The 21,190-nt window shown below is 33.8% G+C and overlaps 1 protein-coding gene and 1 pseudogene across 1 annotated transcript in view; both read left to right on the top strand.

Moving 5' to 3' along the window:
* The window catches only part of RNF145 (ring finger protein 145), a 44,779-nt gene that overhangs the window by 14,401 nt on the left and 9,188 nt on the right, over positions 1-21,190 (top strand). Inside the window, 5 exon segments of the mRNA XM_015585262.2 lie at positions 6,551-6,642; positions 12,684-12,919; positions 15,339-15,514; positions 19,241-19,381; positions 21,113-21,190. The exon segment at positions 21,113-21,190 is cut by the window's right edge and continues 1 nt beyond it. Of these exon segments, the coding sequence (XP_015440748.1) occupies positions 6,551-6,642; positions 12,684-12,919; positions 15,339-15,514; positions 19,241-19,381; positions 21,113-21,190 (723 nt within the window).
* LOC112475324 lies at positions 18,142-18,261 on the top strand (annotated as a pseudogene).

Here is a 21,190-nt window from a genome sequence, read left to right as displayed (position 1 = left end):
AAAGGTTAGCAAAGATTATTCATAACATGTCCCATTTGATAAATATTGAAACTCAAACATGTCACATTTATAAAACATTTAGGCTGAAGTTTTAAGTTTAAAAAAAACATAATGGTTCAGATTTCATGTGGCAGTTTCATAATCAAGTATCTTTTTTTTTTTATAACAGCTTTATTGAGATATAATTATGTACTTAAAGTGTATAGCTCAGTGGGTTTAAGTACATTCACAGAATTATGCAAAACATCACCACAATTGATTTTAGAACATTTTCTTCAAGAAGAAACTCTGTTCCCAGCAGTCACTTCCCATTTCCCACCAGTCTGTCCTACCCCCCACAACCAGCCCCGGGCAACTGTGAGTCTGTTTTCTGTTTCTGTGGATTGGTCTATTCTGGACATTTCATATACGTTGACTTTTACAGTATGTAGTCCTTTTTTGTCTGGCCTTTTTCACTTAGCATGTTTTCAAGGCTCATTCGTGTTGGAGCATGTATCAGTACTTTTTTTTTCCTGTTCAAATCGTATTCTGTTGTGTGAATATGCCACATTTTGTTTATCCATTCATCTCTTGATGGACATTTGGGTTGTTTCCACTTTTCGGCTATTATGAATAATGCTTTGAACACTCATTGTTTTTCTTTGGGCATATGCCTTGGGGTGGAATTTCTGGATCATATGGTATTGATATTTAACCTTTTGAGGAATGGCCAGACTACTTTCTAAAGTGGCTGCACTGTTTTACGTTTCCACCAGCAGTGTATGAGGGTTCCAGTTTCTCCACATCCTTGCCAACACTTTTGATATCTTTTTTAGTATAGCCATCATAATGAGTATGAAGTGCTATTTCAGTGTGGTTGTGATTTGCAATTTCTTGATGGCTGTTGAGATTGAGCACCTTGTCATATAAGTCTTTGGAGAAGTGTGTATTCAGATCTTTTGCCCATTATTTAATTGAATTTTTTTAAATGAGTTGTAGGAGTTCTTATATATTTTAGATGCAAGTCTCTTATCAGCTATATGATTTATACATATTTTCCACCATTCAGTCCAGTCTAGTTGTGTAATATGGTCCTGAGAAGAAGAATCAATACTTGGATGACTTAAATAAGTAATTTGGTACTTCAGAAACTGGCTATGGAAAAAGACATTTGCAAATATTAATTTCTTAAATTTCATAAAGTCTTTAAAAAGTTTGATATCTATTTCCCCTAAATACATGTACTCACATATGAGGCTGATTATCCTTAAGTGAATAAAAATCTTTAGAATATGTCTATAGGGACACGGAAGGTAGATTAGTGGTTATCAGAGGGAAGTGGGGAGGGGGGAGGTAGGTAGATAGGGGTAAAGGGGTTCAAATATTTGGTGATGGAAGGAAATTTAACTTTAGGTGGTGAACACAATGCGTTATACATATGATGTATTGAATTGTACACTTGAAACCTATTTGATTTTTATTAACCAGTATCACCCCAATAATTTTAATAATAAGAATGGATTATTATAGAATTGATTTAGCTGACAGTTCAGAAGAACTAAAGTTTAGAAAATCCCTGAGCTCAGGTAGTATAATATGAACTAAATTGTGCTTTTCATTTTGAGCGATGTAAGGAGTGTATTTTCCAGTGCCAGTCCTACTTTAAAATTGAGATTGTCCATAGCTAAAAGGAAAACAGAAAACTATGACCTTTTCCGTGGGACGTGGTCATGGTTCAGCTCCACAGTTGTGTGTTTTTCCCTAAAATTTTTAAACTTCAGTATTCTTAAGTGCCTCACTTTATTTTTATCAATTTGTATGTGTATGACTTGAATTAAGAGCCTGTGGGTTTCAGAAGATGAAAGTACACTCTTTTTGTCCTGGTCTTGGGTGTCTAAGTATGGTTTCAAATGTGAAACTTTCCCAAGTTACTTATGTGTAAAATACAGGTAACTAGCTCTCCATTTTATGAAAGCTTGTATAATTCTAAGCTGTAGATGAGGGTTTCTCTACTTCAGAACTATTAGCATTTTGGGCAGGGTCATTCTTTGCTGTGGGGCAGTCCTGGCTGTTATGGGATGTTAAAAACACCCTGCCTCTGCTCACTAGATTGCAGTGTGCCCCCTCCCCAGCAGTTAGGAAACCAAAAAGTCCCTGACTGCCAAATGTCATCTTCTGGGGAAAAAAAAATTTTCCTTAGTTGAGAACCATTGTTATTAGCTACAGGAATTGTTAAAATAAATTTTGTAATTATATACTGAACATTTAATTTTGATAGGAATAAAATTGACCCATTTCAGCATTTGATATGTTTTCTTCTTTTGAATATTATCAGATCCAGGCATTAAATCTTTAGTAAGGGGTCAAAGAAGCCGAAGGGAAAGTAGGGTGGCAGGGTGGCAGAGATGATTTAAATAGTTAAACCGTGGATAAATAAACTATTTAATTGCTAGCACAGTGCTTAGGGTTTAGTAGGTCTTCAAATCCAGATGTTTGAACAGCACAGTATCTTGGGATCTCTTAAATTGAACGCTGCCTTTGTTTACACATATTGCAAAAGATAACTTGGAGGGCTTGCCAGTTTATTCTGTGTAATAGTAGATTAGGTTTTGTCGGAATTAACATTGTATGAAGGCTCTAAGTGGCCAGAATGTACAGATTGTTCCTAGTTTGTTCAGTAACTCAGGTTGCTTAAGAGACTGTTATTTATAAGTAAAGGTTTATAATCAGTTGGTGAATTGGTAAGCTCCTAGATTTTGTTGTTTTTATTTATTTTTTTTTTGTAACTTTTATGCTTCTCTTTATAGAGAGAATTTTTCCAATTACAAGCTCTCCTTGAGGCATCTTTTCATACATCTTACACATTCTTTATTCCTCTAACAGTTTCCTTTAAAGGAGAATAGGCTACCACAGGGATTAAGGAAGTAGATTTTCCAAGTGTTTAGTTTGTTAGTACCCATTGAAAAAATTGCTGACAAAGTGTAAAAAAGTTTTAATGAGAAAGATTTTATTCTGTTACAAGTAGAAAGCAGAAATTCTTGCTTCTGACTAACTTAATACAGTTTACGTTTTAAATCTTTTTGATAAAAAAATTGTAATACTGTTTTTGAAGAGCTCATCTGATTCAGTCTTAAAACATTTATAAAATTCTGTTAAAAATTAGAATTTCATGGCTCTTGCCTCAGACTAATTTTTGGCTTAAAATGACCCATGGAATTTTGGATAATTCCTTTTCTGGATCCTTCTTATTCAGGCTTAACTGTCTTTTGTTGTTGTTGTTGTTGTTTTGTTTTGAATGACCTACTCTGCTGAGACTGAGTAACCATGAGTTTTCATTGCTAGTCTGAGACGCTGTGAAGTTGTACATAACCTAGATAGAGACATCTTTGTTGCCGTTGGTTCTTATTTCAGTTCTGTATAGTTTGGGATGCAAGGCCCAGATTCCTCAGAAGGGACAGTGACAGTAGTTGAGCAGAGGGAGAGGTTCTAAGGTGCCCAGGGTAGGGAAGATGTTAATTTGTATGGTAGGATGGTTGATCCAATGATTCGGATTTTTTGGATAGGTTTAATAGACAGTAAGAGAGAACGTTATTACAGTGAGGGAGTGCTGTTCCTAGGGTCCAGGAGTCGGGCATAATGAGAGCTAGTTGGCGGAAACTGCTCAGTTAACATCAGGGTGTTGTCATTATGGCCTAAAGCTAATTATTTGTCTAGAATGCAGACCTCCCTTACTGTCCTGTAATCCCAGCAAATCGCAAAGTAATGAATAGATGGAGAATGAAAAAGAACTAAAAAGAAAATCATAAAAAGTTTAAGAAAGTTGAGAGGAGGCTTAAAAAAACCCCCCAAAGGAACATAGAGTAGGATAAAAGAAAAGGAAATAGTTACATTAAAACCTTTTATAATAACCCTATAATGAGAGGTAAAATAAGTAAAATGAGTGATATTTAAAATAAAAGACAAAAGGCAGAAATAACTAGCTAAGTAAAAATCTCAAAGTGAAGCTAATAAACGATATAATTTTTAAGTAGAGTTTGAACTTATAAAATTTTTAAAAACTTTTAAATATCTCACAACATTCTATATATTTTATAGCATTTATCACAATTGTAATTAAGTAATTGTTAGGATAAGTATTTTTTTTTATCGTAGCTATCCCCTCTGATTTGTAATCTTTATGCTAACAGGGACTACGCCTTTCTTATTCATTGTGGTATTCCCAGATCTCAGCAGTATGCTAGCAACATATTATGTGTACAGTAAATTCTTTTTGAGTTAAAAAAAAAAAAGCGTAGAGGATGTTAATTTTCCTTAGAAGTTTTGTTTTGTGAAATTAGACTTAAGGTAAGAGACTCTAAAGAAAGGCAAAGAAACTTTTGAAAAGAAAGTGAACCAAAGCAGGCTAGGAAATAATGCAAAGCAGTTAACATGTCTCAACAATAAGAAATTCTAGAACAATGTTGAGTTTAATGAGTTACATTTTACAACATCAATAATGTGATGACAAAAGCAAACAAAGGAGAGAAAACATGACAGGGAACCCTTGACCCCATTATGAGAGAGCTCCTGGGACTAAGGCCCTTTTGGGCGCCTTTTTGTAGGCCCCCTTTTTTTATTAGGTTGAAGTTCACATAACAAAACTAACCTTTTAAAGTGAACAATTCAGAAGCATACATTACATTCATAATGTTCTGCAACCATCACCCCAAAATAAAACCCTTTAAGTGGCCATTTCCATTTTTTTCCCCAGCCCCTGGCAAGTACCAATCTGCTTTCTGTCTTTATGGGTTTTCTCTGGCCTTTTTTTAAAACTGGATCTATTGGAGAGGAATGTGCTATGCCCCAAAAGACATTATTTGGCTTTAGAGGCCAACGTAGTACTGAGACTCAGAGTTAGATCTCTTTTAGATATAAATTTATGTCTTTAATAGCATATTTAAAGACTTCATAAATCTAAGTGATATTTCTAAGTACATTTTATTTTAAATTTATAATTCTCTTAATTCTTTAGCTTTCTATCCTAAAACTATATAAAATATAATTAGATTAATGGTCACCTATGGTAATCTGGTAATCAGTTATTCATATGTAATTCGCACATGTAGCTAGCATTTGTGCCTCTCTCCATTAAAACAGGGTTCAACCATCGACTTTCTGGACTGGGTAATTCTTTGTTGTTGGGGGCTGTCTCGTGCAGTGTGAAATGTTTCGGCAGCATCTTGGCCTAGGTGCCAGTAGCACTCCTAACCCCGCCTTCAAGTTGTGACAAGTAAAAATGTCTCTAGACATTGCAAAATATCCCTTCAGGGACAGAATCACCCTGGTTGACAACCACTGCTTTGAAATCATTCCTCTTGAGAATCTGGCTTTCTAGTTCAATAAAAAGAGACTTTAATACATTATTTGTTAGAAGTAGTCATCATAGAGTGATAGAGGAGAGTTGCTAAATCACCCATGATGCTTAGTCATTGATTTTTGTAATTGTTCCCAAAACTGCTTCCATTCTTAAAAACTTTTGGAGTTTTTAATTCTGACTTTTGGCAGCAGTCTATTTGCTGATTATGTTAGGGTCACTCCTTGTTTGGCTATGCTATGCTAAAGGAATTCAACTTGATTGCCTAACAGGAAGTAGTATCATGGAAAAAGTAAATACAGCCATACGAGTTTGTTCAGAAATACTTGAAACATTCAAACTGTTTTGAAATATAACGACTAGAGCATTCACCAATTGAAGAAAAAAAGGTGAATTTTTTTCACACAAATTTTCACACTTGATGTTAAAAGAACCTAAACCATCTTCTAGTGTTTCTGCTTAACTTAACTAATGATAAATTAAATTTTCCCTTTCTATGCTTCCCGCCTAAGCCCTAGAAGTTGTTTTCTCAAAGTGTAAAGACTGTTTGGCTGCTACTTAAATCTTGTTATTTCTGAGCAGTCACGTGTTAAATGAAGTAAATCTGAAGAGGAATATTTGATTTGATTTAAGATAGTTTCGAAATAAATTTGTAGCCTACCTAAATATTATAATTCTAATTGTAGATTCCCTATAGAATTGAAAGTGACAGTTTTTAAGGATTGTCCTCCTATGAGCCAGTTTTCTAACTAGTTTGAGATTTTAACTGTAATTAATTAGGCATAATTGGGGACAAAACTTTGTGGAAAGTAAGACAGAAGGGGAATGGTGGAAGAGAGCCAAAAGAGGAACTATTTAATACAGTATTACTAGATATTATTTAGTAGTAGGGTAGAGAGATGACACCTTAACTGGCTTTTTACTGGGCATAAAGTATTTAATAAGGTCATGGGAAGAAAAAAATCCCACACAGTGGGACTGTCTACTCCGTACAGTAAAATCCAGTTTCCATAATTTCTGTTTCCAGTGCATGGAAGGAGACGAAGGCTATTCTATAGAATTCTTTATAAAGAATTCTAAATTTTTCCTTAGTATAGTTGTAGAGAGAGGTGTTATTAATGGAATATACTTTTTATTAGAATTCTGTGTGTGAGTGGCTTCTCTCCTCCATCAGTACTTGGACTGATGTAATATCTTCTTATCGTTTTACTTATTTAGGGACTACGTTAGGAGTGAACTGGAGTCTGCCTATGAAGGACCAATGTATTTAGAGCCTCTCTCCATGAATCGGTTTACCACAGCCTTAATAGGTAAGTATTATAAAAAAATTAAAGTTGTAGGTAGGAACCAACCAGCCTTAGTATCATATAAAGTTGTTGCATACTTACTACAATAAAAAAAAAAGGAAAACTCCTAGTTATTCATGGTGACTCTTCCAAAATTCAGCCATTGTTAAATGTTTTATTTTCTTAGTCTTTTTTTCCCCATGCATAGATATTTTTTACTTTGCCTGTTTATAATCATATATTGCCTGTAGTTGGTTGTGATTTTTATTGGTATTTTAAGTATTTGGGAAGATTAACTTTTAAATAAAGCTAATTTTTACTTTGTCAGATTAAAATGAAATATATATTGTCATAAAGTTATTTATTATTGAAAGCTGTCACCTTATAGTCAAAAATAAATTGCCAGAAACCTCAAGAACTTGAAACATGATTGAAATATTCAGGTGGCAGAATGTTAAAAGTAGAAGCGTTGGCTGACTCCACAACAACATAGATACAGTGTAAAGTGAGGTACTAGACCTTCCCATGCAGGAAGTGAGAGAAAACCCGTTTTGTGGCTCTTAACCTCACCTATGCGGGTGTTAAAAGGTTGAATGTTGGAGAATGAAGGAAGATTTCTTTAGAACTGTTTTCTCTGAAATACCTTCCCAGCACTTCACATTTAGAGAATTCAGCAGTGGATCATTTGGAGAGTCACATGTCTTCTGTGGCTTGGTGGGGGCGGGTATTGTGGACTGATGTCTGACCATGTCTGCAAAATCTAAAACTGCACATCCATAACTAGCTATGTGTGGCTTTTGAGCATTTGCAATGTGGCTAGTCTACATTAAGATATACTGTTAAGTGTAAAACACACATCCAGTTTTCTGAGACTTAGTACAAAAAGGATATAAAATGTCTTTATTTTTTTAACATAGATTGAATGTCTATATGATAATATCTGGAATATATTAGGTTAAATAAAATACATTGCTAATTAATTTCACCTGTAAAATTAAAAATTACATAATGGCTCATATTATAATTATAATCTGATAAAAAGGCCAACAGCGACTGGCTGGCTCTTGCGTTTTCTGACTGTGGGGTGAAAATGTTTTGTGGGGTTTTCTGTATTTTCTAATCTGTGTAGGCAAAGGATGTTTGTTTCCTATGGGCAAGATGAAGGCCCAAGAGTCTCTGAAGATTTTCTTAGGTCTTATAGGAAGGCCCTTTAAAAGGATGATAAGATTCCAACAGGGATGAACTTCCAAATTCCCAAGAGCTAAGGAAAGAACCAGAAACAGCCAGAGGAGGGTACATGACAGGCACCAGAGGGGAGATCCACAGTGATGGGCACAGTCTCAGAATAACCCATTAAATTGCCCAGGAGAAAGATCAGTTTTAAACTACACCAGTGCCAGAGGGCACCAATACCGTCTTGTTGTAAGAGTACATTTGAGTAAAAATTTCCTACTTTCCTCCCTCTCCTTCCTTCCTACCTGCTTCAGTCCTGGGTAAGTCAAGAAGGGAGGGAGATGATGCTAGCAAAGAGAGAGAAGCCTGCCATACTGCTCTACCCCCTCTCAAATGCAGGTTTTCTAAATATAATCCTGTAGGAGGCCTGACCTAAAGTAAGGGAGAAGCCTCAATTTTAAATCAGTTTCAAAGTTTTGGTTATTGTTAGATTAAGACCATATAACCTAAATTAGATTAGAAAAGTTATGGGACTCTTAACCTTAGGCTAGGAGAACACAAATCTTCACAGAGTAGATTTTAAAAGACGGTAGGAGAAAAAAATAACATTGCTTTATGACTATAGCCTATGAGCTGGTGTATTCAATAATGGTAACATTCAAGTATGAAAATATTGGCTGGCTTAGAAAGCTTGTAAAGTCTTCTCTTTTGTTCTGTAGGAGATGCAGATTAATTTAAATCGGAAACATATTTTCTTAAATTGTTCCTTTCGGTGGCTATGATGGTCTATTTACTCAACTAAGATTCTATTAATTAGAAATAAAACAAAATCTTTAAACTACTAAGTGGCATGTTTTCTTCAGACTTTGATTTTAAAGTTATGTCTCTCGTTTTCTTCCATTTCACTAATGAACTTTTTTAATGAAAAACTAAGCAGTTTGAACATGCCGTTGTTTCTTAGGGTTGCAGACTTCTTAGAGGTGTTTCTAATAGTGGAATCCTGAAATCCAAATCCAGTACTTGAGATTTTGATTTATTCAGAATTATCAGACAGATTGGAATAGGCAGATTGCAATAATCAACTTCCTATTCTTTTGGAACTGTAGGAGAGATTTCCACTAACACTATGACTCCTTCCTACTTTCACCTAAATAGGAGGAGCAGTCTTATCTTAAAGAGAATTATAGCACATGAGTCATATTCTTCTTTGAAAGAAGATAAGTGAAGCCTGTAACCCCAGAACTGAGCACTGAGTGTTCTGGCATAGGCTTATGGGAACGTTCACAGCTCAGAGGAAGTTTACATCATACTGAACAAGGAAATTTAAATGTCATAGCTATGAGCACAGTGAAAGTAAGATATGCCAGAAAGAAAATTCCTTCCTAATTATTCCTAGTATTAAAGCGTTTTCTTAAAAGTCAAGAAATGCTACGTTTTTATGATGAAAATCCATTCTTTCCTGCATCACTCCTCTCTACTCTCAGGTGTAATTACCCAGAGATGCACGATCATTTCTTCCCTGGTGTTTTCTCTTGTCCCTTTCTGGGAATCCTGTTAATTGAGTAAGGTTCTCCTACATTGAGCACCTGACTTTCTTAACTGTTCCATTTTCCTTTTCTTTCTCTCCTTTCCTCTCCTCTTTTTGTTTTACTTTCTGAAATTTCCCAACCTTATCTTTCAACACTTTTATTGTATTTTCTTCTTGTTACATATTTTTAGTAGCCAAGAGCTTGTTTTTATTGAATACTTCTTTTTTACTGTGACGGTCTTTATTTCTTAGCTGTATTATTTATCTCTCTGAAGCTTTCTTTTGTTCCTTGCATTCTCTCCATTTCTTCTGAGATCTTTTTTGTTTGTTTTGGTCTTTGTCTTTCATGAAACAGCAGTGTTTCTCAAGCCTGTATTAGAATCACCTAGTTATTTTAAATAAAAGATTATGAATACTGATGCATAAGCCTCATCTGAGGTTGATTAAACCATAAGTTTTACTTAAATATCTGGGAGTGCTTGACTGATCATTTGTATTCAGGTGAGTTATTTATTGGAATCCCAGAGCTTGCCAATGCGCTTATTTCACAGTTGGTGTTCAGGTGGGACTGGCTGTTTTGAGGGGAACTTGGAAGTATATGGTTTGTGTGAGGTTTTTTATTTGGACTTGGTCAGTTTCCCCAAAGAGGAATCTTATCCCCTGCGGAGGAAGCCCATGTCCTAGAACTGGGTGGCAACGAATGTGGTAGCAGTGTTTGGAGCTCTAGAGAGATCTCGTCTTTTTGGGTGCACACTTCAGTTTTAATCTCCTCTTTTCATTGGGCACTTCACCTAGCCTGGGGTGTCCAGGAGCATGTTCCAGCCTCTCTAAAGAGCTGATGTCAGTCTTCTTCCCAGGACAAAGGAAAGAGTAGTGGCCTGTCTAAAACCGGTTAGCTGTCTCATATGTTTTTGTCTTCTCTCCTCTAGATGTTGTTGACATATCCCACTTGATGGCCTCTCTTTTTTTTTATATGGGTTTTCCTCCTTTTTTGTGCCTTTATGAATGTTTTTCATATTATTTTAATATCAGTTCTTTTAAGGCTAAAACTAGTACTTTGTGAGAGAAAATATCATGTGTTATAGTAGATTATTAATAAATGTGCAAAATTGATTGCTGTTTTCATATTCTTCTAACAATAATATGGCTAGAACACAAACAAAAATCCTAAAGTATTTTACTTTTCATTGGAAGAGAATTTGACTAAATGATCCTTGTCTTTTGCGGGGCGGGACAATGGTTCTAGGACTTCTTGATATCTTTTTTAAAATTTATTTTTCAATTACAGTTGACATACAATGTTAGTAGTTTCAGGTATGCAACATAGTGATTAGACATTTATATACCTTATGAGGCCATCACCCCAATAAGTCTAGTACCCATCTGATACCATACTTAATGATTCTTATATTCATCTGAAAGGTTACATATTCAAGAATGTCCAAGATATTCTGAAACGATCAGTGAAATGGAACAGTGTGGTATTGTCATCAGAGTAGATCATTAAAAAAAAAGAGTAAGTTCTGACACAGACACAGAGGGTTTCGAAGTATACCAGAGTAGCATTTCAAATTAATGAGAAAACACCTGGATGATTCCAACAGCTAGTTTTAAGACAACTAACTAAAAATCTAGAAAAACAAACTTAGATTTTTACTTTTTATCTTATTCTAAAATTTCAAATGTGTTAATTTTTAAAATAAAGATTACTAAAAAGAAATATGGGTGATTACTTGTATACTTGTTTGTATAATCTTAAGTAACAGGAGCCATGCAATTAACCATCAAAGGCAGAAACCGTTAAGGAAAAGATTTATAGGTTTGACCGTTTACAATAAAAGCTTCTGTACTAATAAGAGCAGAAGGTTATTATAATATTCAGGCAAATGACATATTGGGAAAATACAATTATATGGCAACAGAGATCAGTATTTCGATGAAGCAATAGAAGGCTACATATCCTAGTGGAAGAATGGGCAAAGAATGTGAATAAGCATTTCACCAAGCAATTGCAGTTTTTGTTATTTGCTTATTGGTAATGTCAGTACTACTAGTAATCAACAAAATACAAATTTAAAGAAACTTAGGAAATATTCCTTGTCTTCCTCTTCCTGAATTTATTTTCACTGTTGGCAATTCAGTGGGAAAATGGGCACCGTATACACTAAGTGTTTTTTTCTGTAGGGTGATTTGGCAGTTTGTGTCATAAGCCTTAAAAATGTTTCTTCTGACTTAGTAATTGCACTTTTAGGAATCGAGTCTAAGAAAATATTAGAAAATGTACTCCGAGTAGTTTATAAAAAGATGTCATAAATGTTCAAGCTTATTCATAACAAAGCTTTTTATAATTATGAAATGTTTGGAAACAGCCAAATGTTAATGTCATATATATTTAGTATAACATACCATACAACTAAAAAATAACCATGTACATGTGTTTATTAGCGTGGAGAGATATATGCATAATACGTATTAAATTTAAAGAGCTAATTATAAAATAATATGTAAATCTCATAAAATATTTCTCTATATTCATATGCATAGAATAAATCTGAAAATATGTTTAGCTAATATGAATATGCTATTATTCGTATTCAAATATGAATAGATAATATGAATAGCTGACTTTTATTGAGTACCTACTAGGTTTCAAATACAATGCTAATGCTTTTCCATGCATTTTTTCATTGAATAGACCGAAGGTATTAGCGGAGCTACCTTTGGGTGATAGGGTTATAAGAGCCTGAGTTTTTTTCTTTTTACTTCTCTCTGTTTTCTATATCTATTCCATAACTTTTCTATAATGATTATGCATAATCCTCTATGAGATTTTGTTGCTTAAACATTTCAGTTTTAATTTTAATTACTGAGTCATTTGGGAGGGCTTGCATTGGCCTGTGAATGCAATTGAAGATCAAAAACCTCAGAATAAATCTTGTCAAAGCATAGTCTTGGACAAGTAACTGTGTCTTGGATTTTATGCTTTTACTTATAGACCAGAAGAATTAAATGTTGAGCAGTTTTATAAAAGGAGCTATATATATGTACAACTGTTGTGCCTGAATTATTATAATATTGAATTAGACATTTAAAAAAACTTTCTCCATATTATGCATGCCATCTGGAATGTGATGAAGTCCAGTAGTAGATATTTGTGCTGCTTTTTAAAAATCAATCCTAGGGAATTGCTGATCAAAATGCATAAGACATGTGAATATATAATTATGGTCAGATGAAGTTAAAATTTGACCTGAGAGATCTTAATTAGACTTGTTCAAAAACTCCGTCATCCTTATCAGCAGTGATTTTTGTTTTTATTTTCATGGATACCAACTCTCAAATGCATTCTCCCTCCCCATTTTAGGTCAGTTGGTGGTGTGTACTTTATGCTCCTGTGTCATGAAAACGAAGCAGATTTGGCTTTTTTCAGCTCACATGCTTCCTCTGCTAGCTCGACTCTGCCTGGTTCCTCTGGAGACAATTGTTATCATCAACAAATTTGCTATGATTTTTACTGGATTGGAAGTTCTCTATTTTCTTGGGTCTAATCTTTTAGTACCTTATAACCTTGCTAAGTCTGCATACAGAGAATTGGTTCAGGTAAGACTGACAACTGCACACGGGTAGCTAAAATTCTGCATAAATATTAAGTATATTAAAGATTTAGTTCACTTTTATTTTACAATGCTGGTCATGGTAACATTCTGTGTGACAATTTCAAAATAGCAACTATTTTTAACCTAATTTAGGAGCATATGAGATTTTTTGTTATGAAGTTCTATTGCGAGGCAGTAAGGGAAGTGATTTCTCTGGAAGCAGACTGTGTGGATTTGTACTCTGGTGCCGCTGTTTACTAGCTGTGTAACCTGGGGATAGTCACTTGTTTGCTTATCTGTAAAATGGAGCTAATAATAACAGTTGTACTTAACTCAGAGGGTTGCTGTGAGATTTAAATGAGTTCACTGCCAGGCAGATGATGTTCAGTGTGTGTTAACTATTGTAACAAAGACGAAAATAATACAGAATTAAATACCTAGAGGTTAAATCCTATTTTTTTTTTTTCCCTGATCAAAGCCCTACTGTGACTTAAGTTTTCCCCCTATGTTTGCCTAATTTATTTAAAGTTCTGGTCTATAATGTGATGGATTTCATTTAGATGTAGTACTTGAACTGATTTTGTCAGTATAACGTGCTTCTGTCACCTTTTTTCAGACTACTCTAAAACAGATTATTCTCAGATACAAACAGTAGATATTCAGGAGATAAATATTTCTAGTTGCAGCATACTATATAAAATAGAGCTTAAAATTGACCTTGGTATAAAGAGTGTTGAAATGGGCAATCTCTTCTACCTCTTGACCATATGTATATGTGACTTGAAGGTACAAGAAGCTCTCAGATTGACCAAACAGGTTTTTGTTGTTGTTGTCTCCCCAGGGGCAGATTTCCCAGAAAAAAATTTCCGAAACTCTTGGCCTTAGTCTAATTCTTTTCTTCATCTTACACAATGCTAGAAAATTCCTGAAAGTAGATCTTCCAAAGAAGTTATTTTGACTCTCTACATGAAGAGCTGCTTCAGGGTGAAAGAGTTGTAGTTATATTCAGAGGAAGAATGACAGATTTAATTTTGTGCATTTTTTCTTTGAATTCAATCTCGTGGAGCTATCCTAGTTTCTAAGAAACAGGAGATACTGAGTAAGGATTAATTGGATACTGTTTATTTAATCACCATAAGAGCAAAGCCTCCATTTTTCAATGTTCTGTTTACTCTTTTGGTTGCCATTGGATTCATGCATCATCAGTAGGTGTCGTAGTTGCAGATAAACTATAGGTTATAAAATTTGTGACCTGGAAAGAATTCTATAGGCAAGAAATGAAAACCGTCAGGTTTTTTAGCAGTCTGTTCCTTGAATGGCAGTTAGCTGCCAATAATAATTTTGCAGCTAGTTGGACAATTTTCTTTTTTCCCCTCAATATTTTCAGTTGAGGGAAAAGAGAGGTTAATCTTGACTAGATTTTAGAAAAAGCGTTTGATTTACAGATGGAAGAAATTTAAATTTAGAATAACCTGCACGTCATTGTGTTTCAACTTAAAAGATCTTTACCTACCCAGAAACCAGAACAACTTTCAAGTCAATATATTTTAATTTAAGATCTTTACGGTTCATTGAAACCTTCTGGTGTCACATTAAGAGTTCCAGCGAGCCCAGTTGACTGCTTAGTTTAGAGCATGTAGTCTGCCTGGGAGAACCCTGTTGTGGTATCAGGGTCTGGCCCCTGGCCTAGTAACTCCAGAAACTTGGTTACATCTGTGCTCTTAGGCTGACTCAGATTATGAGACTCAATTGCATGAGAGATTGTTTTATAGACTGGGAAGCTAATTTATTGATTTATAGTAGATTAATAAACATTTTTAGATGTGCTTTTATTTTTCTTAGTGTGTTAATGTACTTGGCAAACCAAACTGAGAAATGTTACTGGAAAAATACATAGTTGGAACAAGGGGAATTGATTTGTTTTCGGGGAAAAACTTGCTGTCTTTGCTTCACAGTAAACTTGTCCAATGATTATTCTGTCTTCCATCAAACTATTTTTCATCTATGACATTCCTAAATAAACTGAAAAAATTCTTCTTTTACATTTCACTTTTTCCTAGTCCCTCAAGTAATACTGCATCATTCATGCTTGTCCTGTTCATTTCGATTAGATATGAGTAAGTTTACCAAGTCTCCTGGTACTGTAGTTTTACTCTACATGTGACTATTTTGACTTTATCCCTGAACTATTAGGGCAGTTTACTGTGTGTCAAATGTTCATAATAATGCAAAATCAGTAAATTTTTAAAAACATGATATTTACTAACTATATGTGTAGAGGGAGCTTTGAGCAAATTTAGCTGAAACAATCTTAGAATAAAGATTCAGTTTTTCTCTTTAAGCACTTTAGGATTAACCTTGTCTTTGAAAGTGTTTATTGAAGTGATGTAAGATGTTTTTTCCTATCTTATTTTCTTATTCAGGTAGTCGAGGTATATGGCCTCTTAGCCTTGGGAATGTCCCTGTGGAATCAGCTGGTGGTCCCTGTACTTTTCATGGTTTTCTGGCTCGTCTTATTTGCTCTTCAGATTTATTCTTATTTCAGTACTCGAGATCAGCCTGCATCACGTGAGAGGCTTCTTTTCCTTTTCTTGACAAGGTAATTAATAAGAGTGTATTACTGCATATAACCTTAGGAAGAGAAAACTTTGATTTAGGAGTAGTAAGTTTTGTGGATTCACTTTTATCAGTCATAGTACTTCATATCTAATTAAGGGAGCATTTTCATTCAGTGGCTGCCTACGTGTGGCAGTGCAGGGAAGTGCTAATGTAATAATGGTGGTATAGTTGGCTACACTATGGACCAAAGTACATAACAGATTGTAAAATTATTTTTTCAATTTCAAGTTAAATTATTGAGTCAATTAAAGAAAAATATGTCACTAAAATTAACTATTGTTTATTGAGTATTTAATATGTGCCAGCAACACTACTCTACACTTTTTTTCAAACTTAATCTTTACAGCGGTTCTGAAAGATAGGTGCCTTGTTATCATTACCATTTTATAGCTGAAGGAACTTTACCAAGAGTAATTTGCCTAGGTGACACTGCTAAAAGCAGCAGCGCTCACACTGAAACCCCATCTCCGTTCAAAACCTGCGACTTACCTATGTGCTTTTACTACACCTTATTGTTTTGAAGGTTTTGCTTCATTATTGAGAGTGGGTCAAATGTTTGGTGAAATGAGTACATCATAGTACTTTATTGTTTAACCCAAAGGAATTCTAAGACTTGGTTTTAAGGTTTAGTCTTAAAAAAATGTCTTAAGTTATTAGAGTCCTTTTTCTACTTCAGTGACTTTGCTGTGAGCTCAAGCTAGATCCACATTTGTCATTTTTCCACTCTGAGTTTGAATCTCAAGCCCTCAGAATATAGCACATGGGGATATGTCTTTGTTCCCTGCCTCATTGTCACTTTAAAAGGCAAGAATGAAACTCTGCCCTCCTGGAAAGTAAATACAGGTGGATACGAGTCTTGAGTTTTAGTTCATAGAGCCATTGTTTCTTCAAAATGCTGGAACATGTGTACTAAGTGGTATAGGGAACGAGAAGTTTAAGACAAATTTATGGTCCTGTTATTTGGTAAGATTGAAAAATGTTATACAAACTTCAATATCAATAAAAAGGTCAGTACCTATTTAATCAAAAAAAAAATAGAATAAACTAATTGATACTGAGTCACTTTTAGTTAAGTAGCTTCTATAAACATGCAGTAAATTGATATCAAACACATTTTGATGGCCGATTTATTAGAAACTAAGTTTCACTGCTATTTACTTTTGTGTAAATATTATGGAGATTTTATGCAGAATTTTAAAAGAATCCAGAGAGTAACCGAATTTAAAGAGAGAGAGAAAATCCTGTGGTAATTTTTTTAAATATACTTTCCAATATGTTTCTATTTATTTATTTATTTATTTATTTATTTATCTGTCTCTGTCTCTGTCTCTCTCTCTCTCTCTATTTATTTATTTGAAAATCCTGTGGTTAGACTAGAATAATAACCTGAGTTTGAGACTGGGGTTGGTTTTGTTTTAAGCTAGATTGCTATCCATTGTAAAGCACAATCAGATGACGTATAGCATAATGTAACTGGTTTAACAGTCAGTAAGCAGTGAGTAAATTTGGACTTATTTACAATGTAAGAAAATAGTACTGAGATTTTTAGATAAGGTTTAGATAGATATCTTGCTAAACTAAATTTTCTCTGTATTTCTTTTTTTATACATAGGATAGATTGCCCTTTCTCAGAATAAGAATGCTTTAATTTCTTTTTTAATAGGGAACCCATGTGGTTCTTAGGTTAATTTATATCTCTGTAAGCCTTGTTCTTTGACTTCTTGATGCTGTTTTGTGCCATGTTATATTTGTGTGTCACATTGCCAAAGAATAACTTATTTACAGAAAGAATTGCAAGTTTACCAAAATAGCCAAACTCAACAAACCAACAATAGAAGCACACACAAACAGACTGAAAAACAAAGTTTTTTTTTTGTTTGTTTTTTGCAGCTGAAAAATAGAAACTAAGATCCATAAATTATCTCATTGAAGAGAGAGGGGAAGAAAAAGTTTCATAAATTTCCCAAACTCTTTCACTTCCCCAAATCTAGGTTGAAACCTTTTATTTTCTTTAGTATGCTCTCTTGAAAAATAGCACCACATTCTTTTCTAAAGAGAAAAAGAATGTGCTCCTTTTGAAAATGTAATTAAATCATACTGTTGAGGTCTAAAAGATTTCTCTATATATGGAGACAAGAATATTATGGACTTTCAGTAAAATTTTCAGATTTTCCAATGAGAATGAACTAAAAATTTTAGTATTACTTTCAACCATGAGTTTCCTGTTTTTTAATTACTGGACAATTTGTTTAAACATGTTATATGAGTTCTCTGAGAAAAATATCAAACATTTTAGAAATTAGATTTGTAAGAATGCCATAAAGTTATTTATTCTTTTAGCTATCAACCACTATGATTGGTAGATATTTTGGTTCCTAACAGAAAACCAGACAGTTTTGTCTCGTCATAATGTACATTGGTCTGCATAAAATTAGATATTTTCACATAAAAACTAACTTATAAGCAGTTGATTAGGAAGGGTCACTATATAGCAGAAGCATGGAGTTACATAGTAAAGGACAGTTATTGATTCACTTGAATGAATTCTTCATCCATTCAATTGAAATTCTTCACTGGCATTTTAAAACTTAAAATATCATGTTTTGAGTCTATGGCCATGCTACCCTGAACGAGCCCAATCGCGTCTAATCTCGGAAGCTAAAGAGGGTCAGGCCTGGTTAGTACTTGGATGGGAGACCACCTAGGAAGACCAGGTGCTTGTAGGCGTAAAAAATAATACAAAAAATTAGGGATTGTAAGCTTACAAGGTCCTTGCAGTCTGTGAGGTCAGCCAAGGGTTGCCTCACCTAAAAAAAAAAAGATATAGTGCTTTGAACTATATCTTAGATGCTGTGTAAAAGGTAAATCCAAACTATTGGTACCTAATTTTGTATATATTTGCAAAATACTTGTTAATATCTTCAATGAAAGTTTTGAATGTAATTCCAAAAAATATAAAAGTATTTCCAAGATTTAGTGTAAGGTCTTCCAATTCTCCTTATAATTGGTATTCATAGCAAACTTTTATGTTAAATATTGATAATAAAATTATTTTTAAGTGGTCTTGGGCTGTGTTCTTGGGCATGTTTTTGAAATAACCCAGAATAAATTTGTCTAAGCCTAGATTAAATTCATGTTAAAGCACCGGCAGCATGGAAGATACTGTTGTAGCGAGAGGAGTCACAGGGCTCCATCGTTAGCACAGGCCCACCCGGACAGCAGTTTGGACAAATAAGGGATTTCAGCAAGTTACTACATTAGCAATACAGTCTTTAACAATTTGAACAGCTATCATTTTTCAGAGGAACGGTGGATAATTACACACGTTTCTTTTTTTTTTTTCCTATTATCAGCATGTTAATTATACGTTTCTTAAGATTTGAACAAAATTTAAACCCTTAGAGTTTTAAGGAGGTGATGCATTTGAAGGAGATGCTAGATAAATAAAAATGAAGATTTTGTTTCAGATACGGTGCTATGTATTGAATATTTGCCAAAGAAATGGAAAAATGTCGGTTAGGATAATAATAATAATAATAATAATGGGTTTAAATTAGAGTGAGTGGGAGATTTCATCTCAAATTTTGTTTCAGAGTGTTTTAATTAATGAGGGTCAGATCTAGTTTGGTGGTTATTTAAAAACTTAAGATGTTTTTATTCCAAATAGAAAATGTTTATCTGTCAATGTTTTCCCCTTTTTTTCTAGTATTGCTGAATGCTGCAGTACTCCTTACTCTCTTTTGGGTTTGGTATTCACGGTTTCTTTTGTTGCCTTGGGTGTCCTGACACTCTGCAAGTTTTACTTGCAAGGTTATCGAGCTTTCATGAACGATCCAGCCATGAATCGGTAAGTGCCTTACTCTGAAGATCTCCAGAAACTTAAATCTTACATATAATGTGAAGAGCTAGTGATAAACATTTTTGTTGACGAATTTTAGAGGAAATTGAATTTCGAGGAGGTTTTTTTTTTTTTGAAACATTGCAACATTTGGATTAAAATACCATGAAAAAAAGTAAATGTAGTTTTATTCTTCATATCTAACAATGCATATTGGAAACTTTCCTAGATTTATTTAAGAAATTTTTGATAACTTGTTTTTTTTTCCCATTTGAAGCATAGCCATATTGAAATCACATTTCTGTATTTGATATTTTCTGAAAGCTTTTTTTTTTTTCAGTGTTTGAACATAATTTTGATACTGTTTGAAGTTTCAAAGGCTGCATTAATGAGAATGCAGAATAGTTAATCTAGTGGTTATTAAATCACTAACATAAGGTACTGGCAAACCCTGTTGCTGGAACTTGTGATTTCTGTTAATACAAGCTTTGCATGGTTTATTTATGTAAGTTTATATAACCTCTTGTTAAAGTCTTTACATATTATGGAATACTTCAAAATTAGTATATGGTACATATCTTATAAATTAGGGTAAAGGTTTTTTTTTTTCCTTGGTGTTTATTAGTTTTTTTAATGACAAGATTAAAAAACCTGTAGTCTGTAATCTTGCCAGTCCCAGCTAACATCTTTTTAAAAACATTTTGTTTGCTCAAGATCCAAGTAAGATCCGTAATGCATTTGGTTGAGATGTCTCTTAAGTCTCTTTTTATTTACGTCCCTGCTGTCTCTGTTATTTTTCCTTTGTTTGTTGAAGACATCAGGTTGTCCTGCATTTTTCAGTATGGATTTTGCTGATTGTATCCCCATGAGGTCATAAAATATGTTCTATTATTCACTACGTATATCTGATACATGTATCTTAAGTTTTGTAGTACATTCATAGAGTAAATTATTACCAGTAAGTTTATTGACTTGGAAGGGTATGTACATTTTAAATCCATTAGCAAATTTTTCTCCAGATTATCTGTTTATATCTCGAAATTAGTCTGCCCATTTTTTCTCACATTCCTTGTCAATACTTGGGTCAGCAGACTTTGAAATATTTGCTAATTTGTAGTTTTGAAAACTGTACCTATCCTTTGATCATTTCTCATTTATTCGTGAGAGTTCTTTATAAATCAAGTCAATAGGATAAAGGTCTTAGGATTTTGTATATATTTTCCATATGGAAATTGAATTAAAAAAAATTTGTATTTACATCTTTTGGTTCTTATGGTCTGTGTCTTTTGGTTCTTATGGTGAGCTTAACGAGACCTTTACTACTTCAAGATTATGAAGACATTCACCAATGATTTGATCTTTTATAATAGTAATATAGCTCATGATGTAAATATATATGTATAATGCAGTGGCTATCTAAATAAGAATGGTAGAGGTATCTGGCTCATTAGTAAAGCCTTGTTAGAACACTTTTATTTATTTATCTTAGAAGTTGCTTTTTTTCTCCTCATTGTATGCTAAAATAATAACTATTATGTTTGGCATATGTAGTGATATATTATGACTATATAATATTACATTGTTGTTATATGATAAGGTAATATTCTGATTAGATATTTTCTTGTCTAAATATCACAAATAATGTAACATCAGTCTAAACATTTATGTTATTTTCTGTTGGAATTAAATGAGATTCTGATTATTGTTTGTTTGTTTTTCTGGAAATGTATGCTTCTTTAGGGGCATGACAGAAGGAGTTACACTGTTAATCCTGGCCGTGCAGACTGGTCTAATAGAGCTGCAGGTTGCACCGGGCAG

Source organism: Pteropus alecto, unplaced genomic scaffold, assembly GCF_000325575.1.
Source record: "Pteropus alecto unplaced genomic scaffold, ASM32557v1 scaffold40, whole genome shotgun sequence".
In the NCBI taxonomy this organism is placed as follows: domain Eukaryota; kingdom Metazoa; phylum Chordata; class Mammalia; order Chiroptera; family Pteropodidae; genus Pteropus; species Pteropus alecto.
This window is presented reverse-complemented; position numbering and strand designations above follow the sequence as displayed.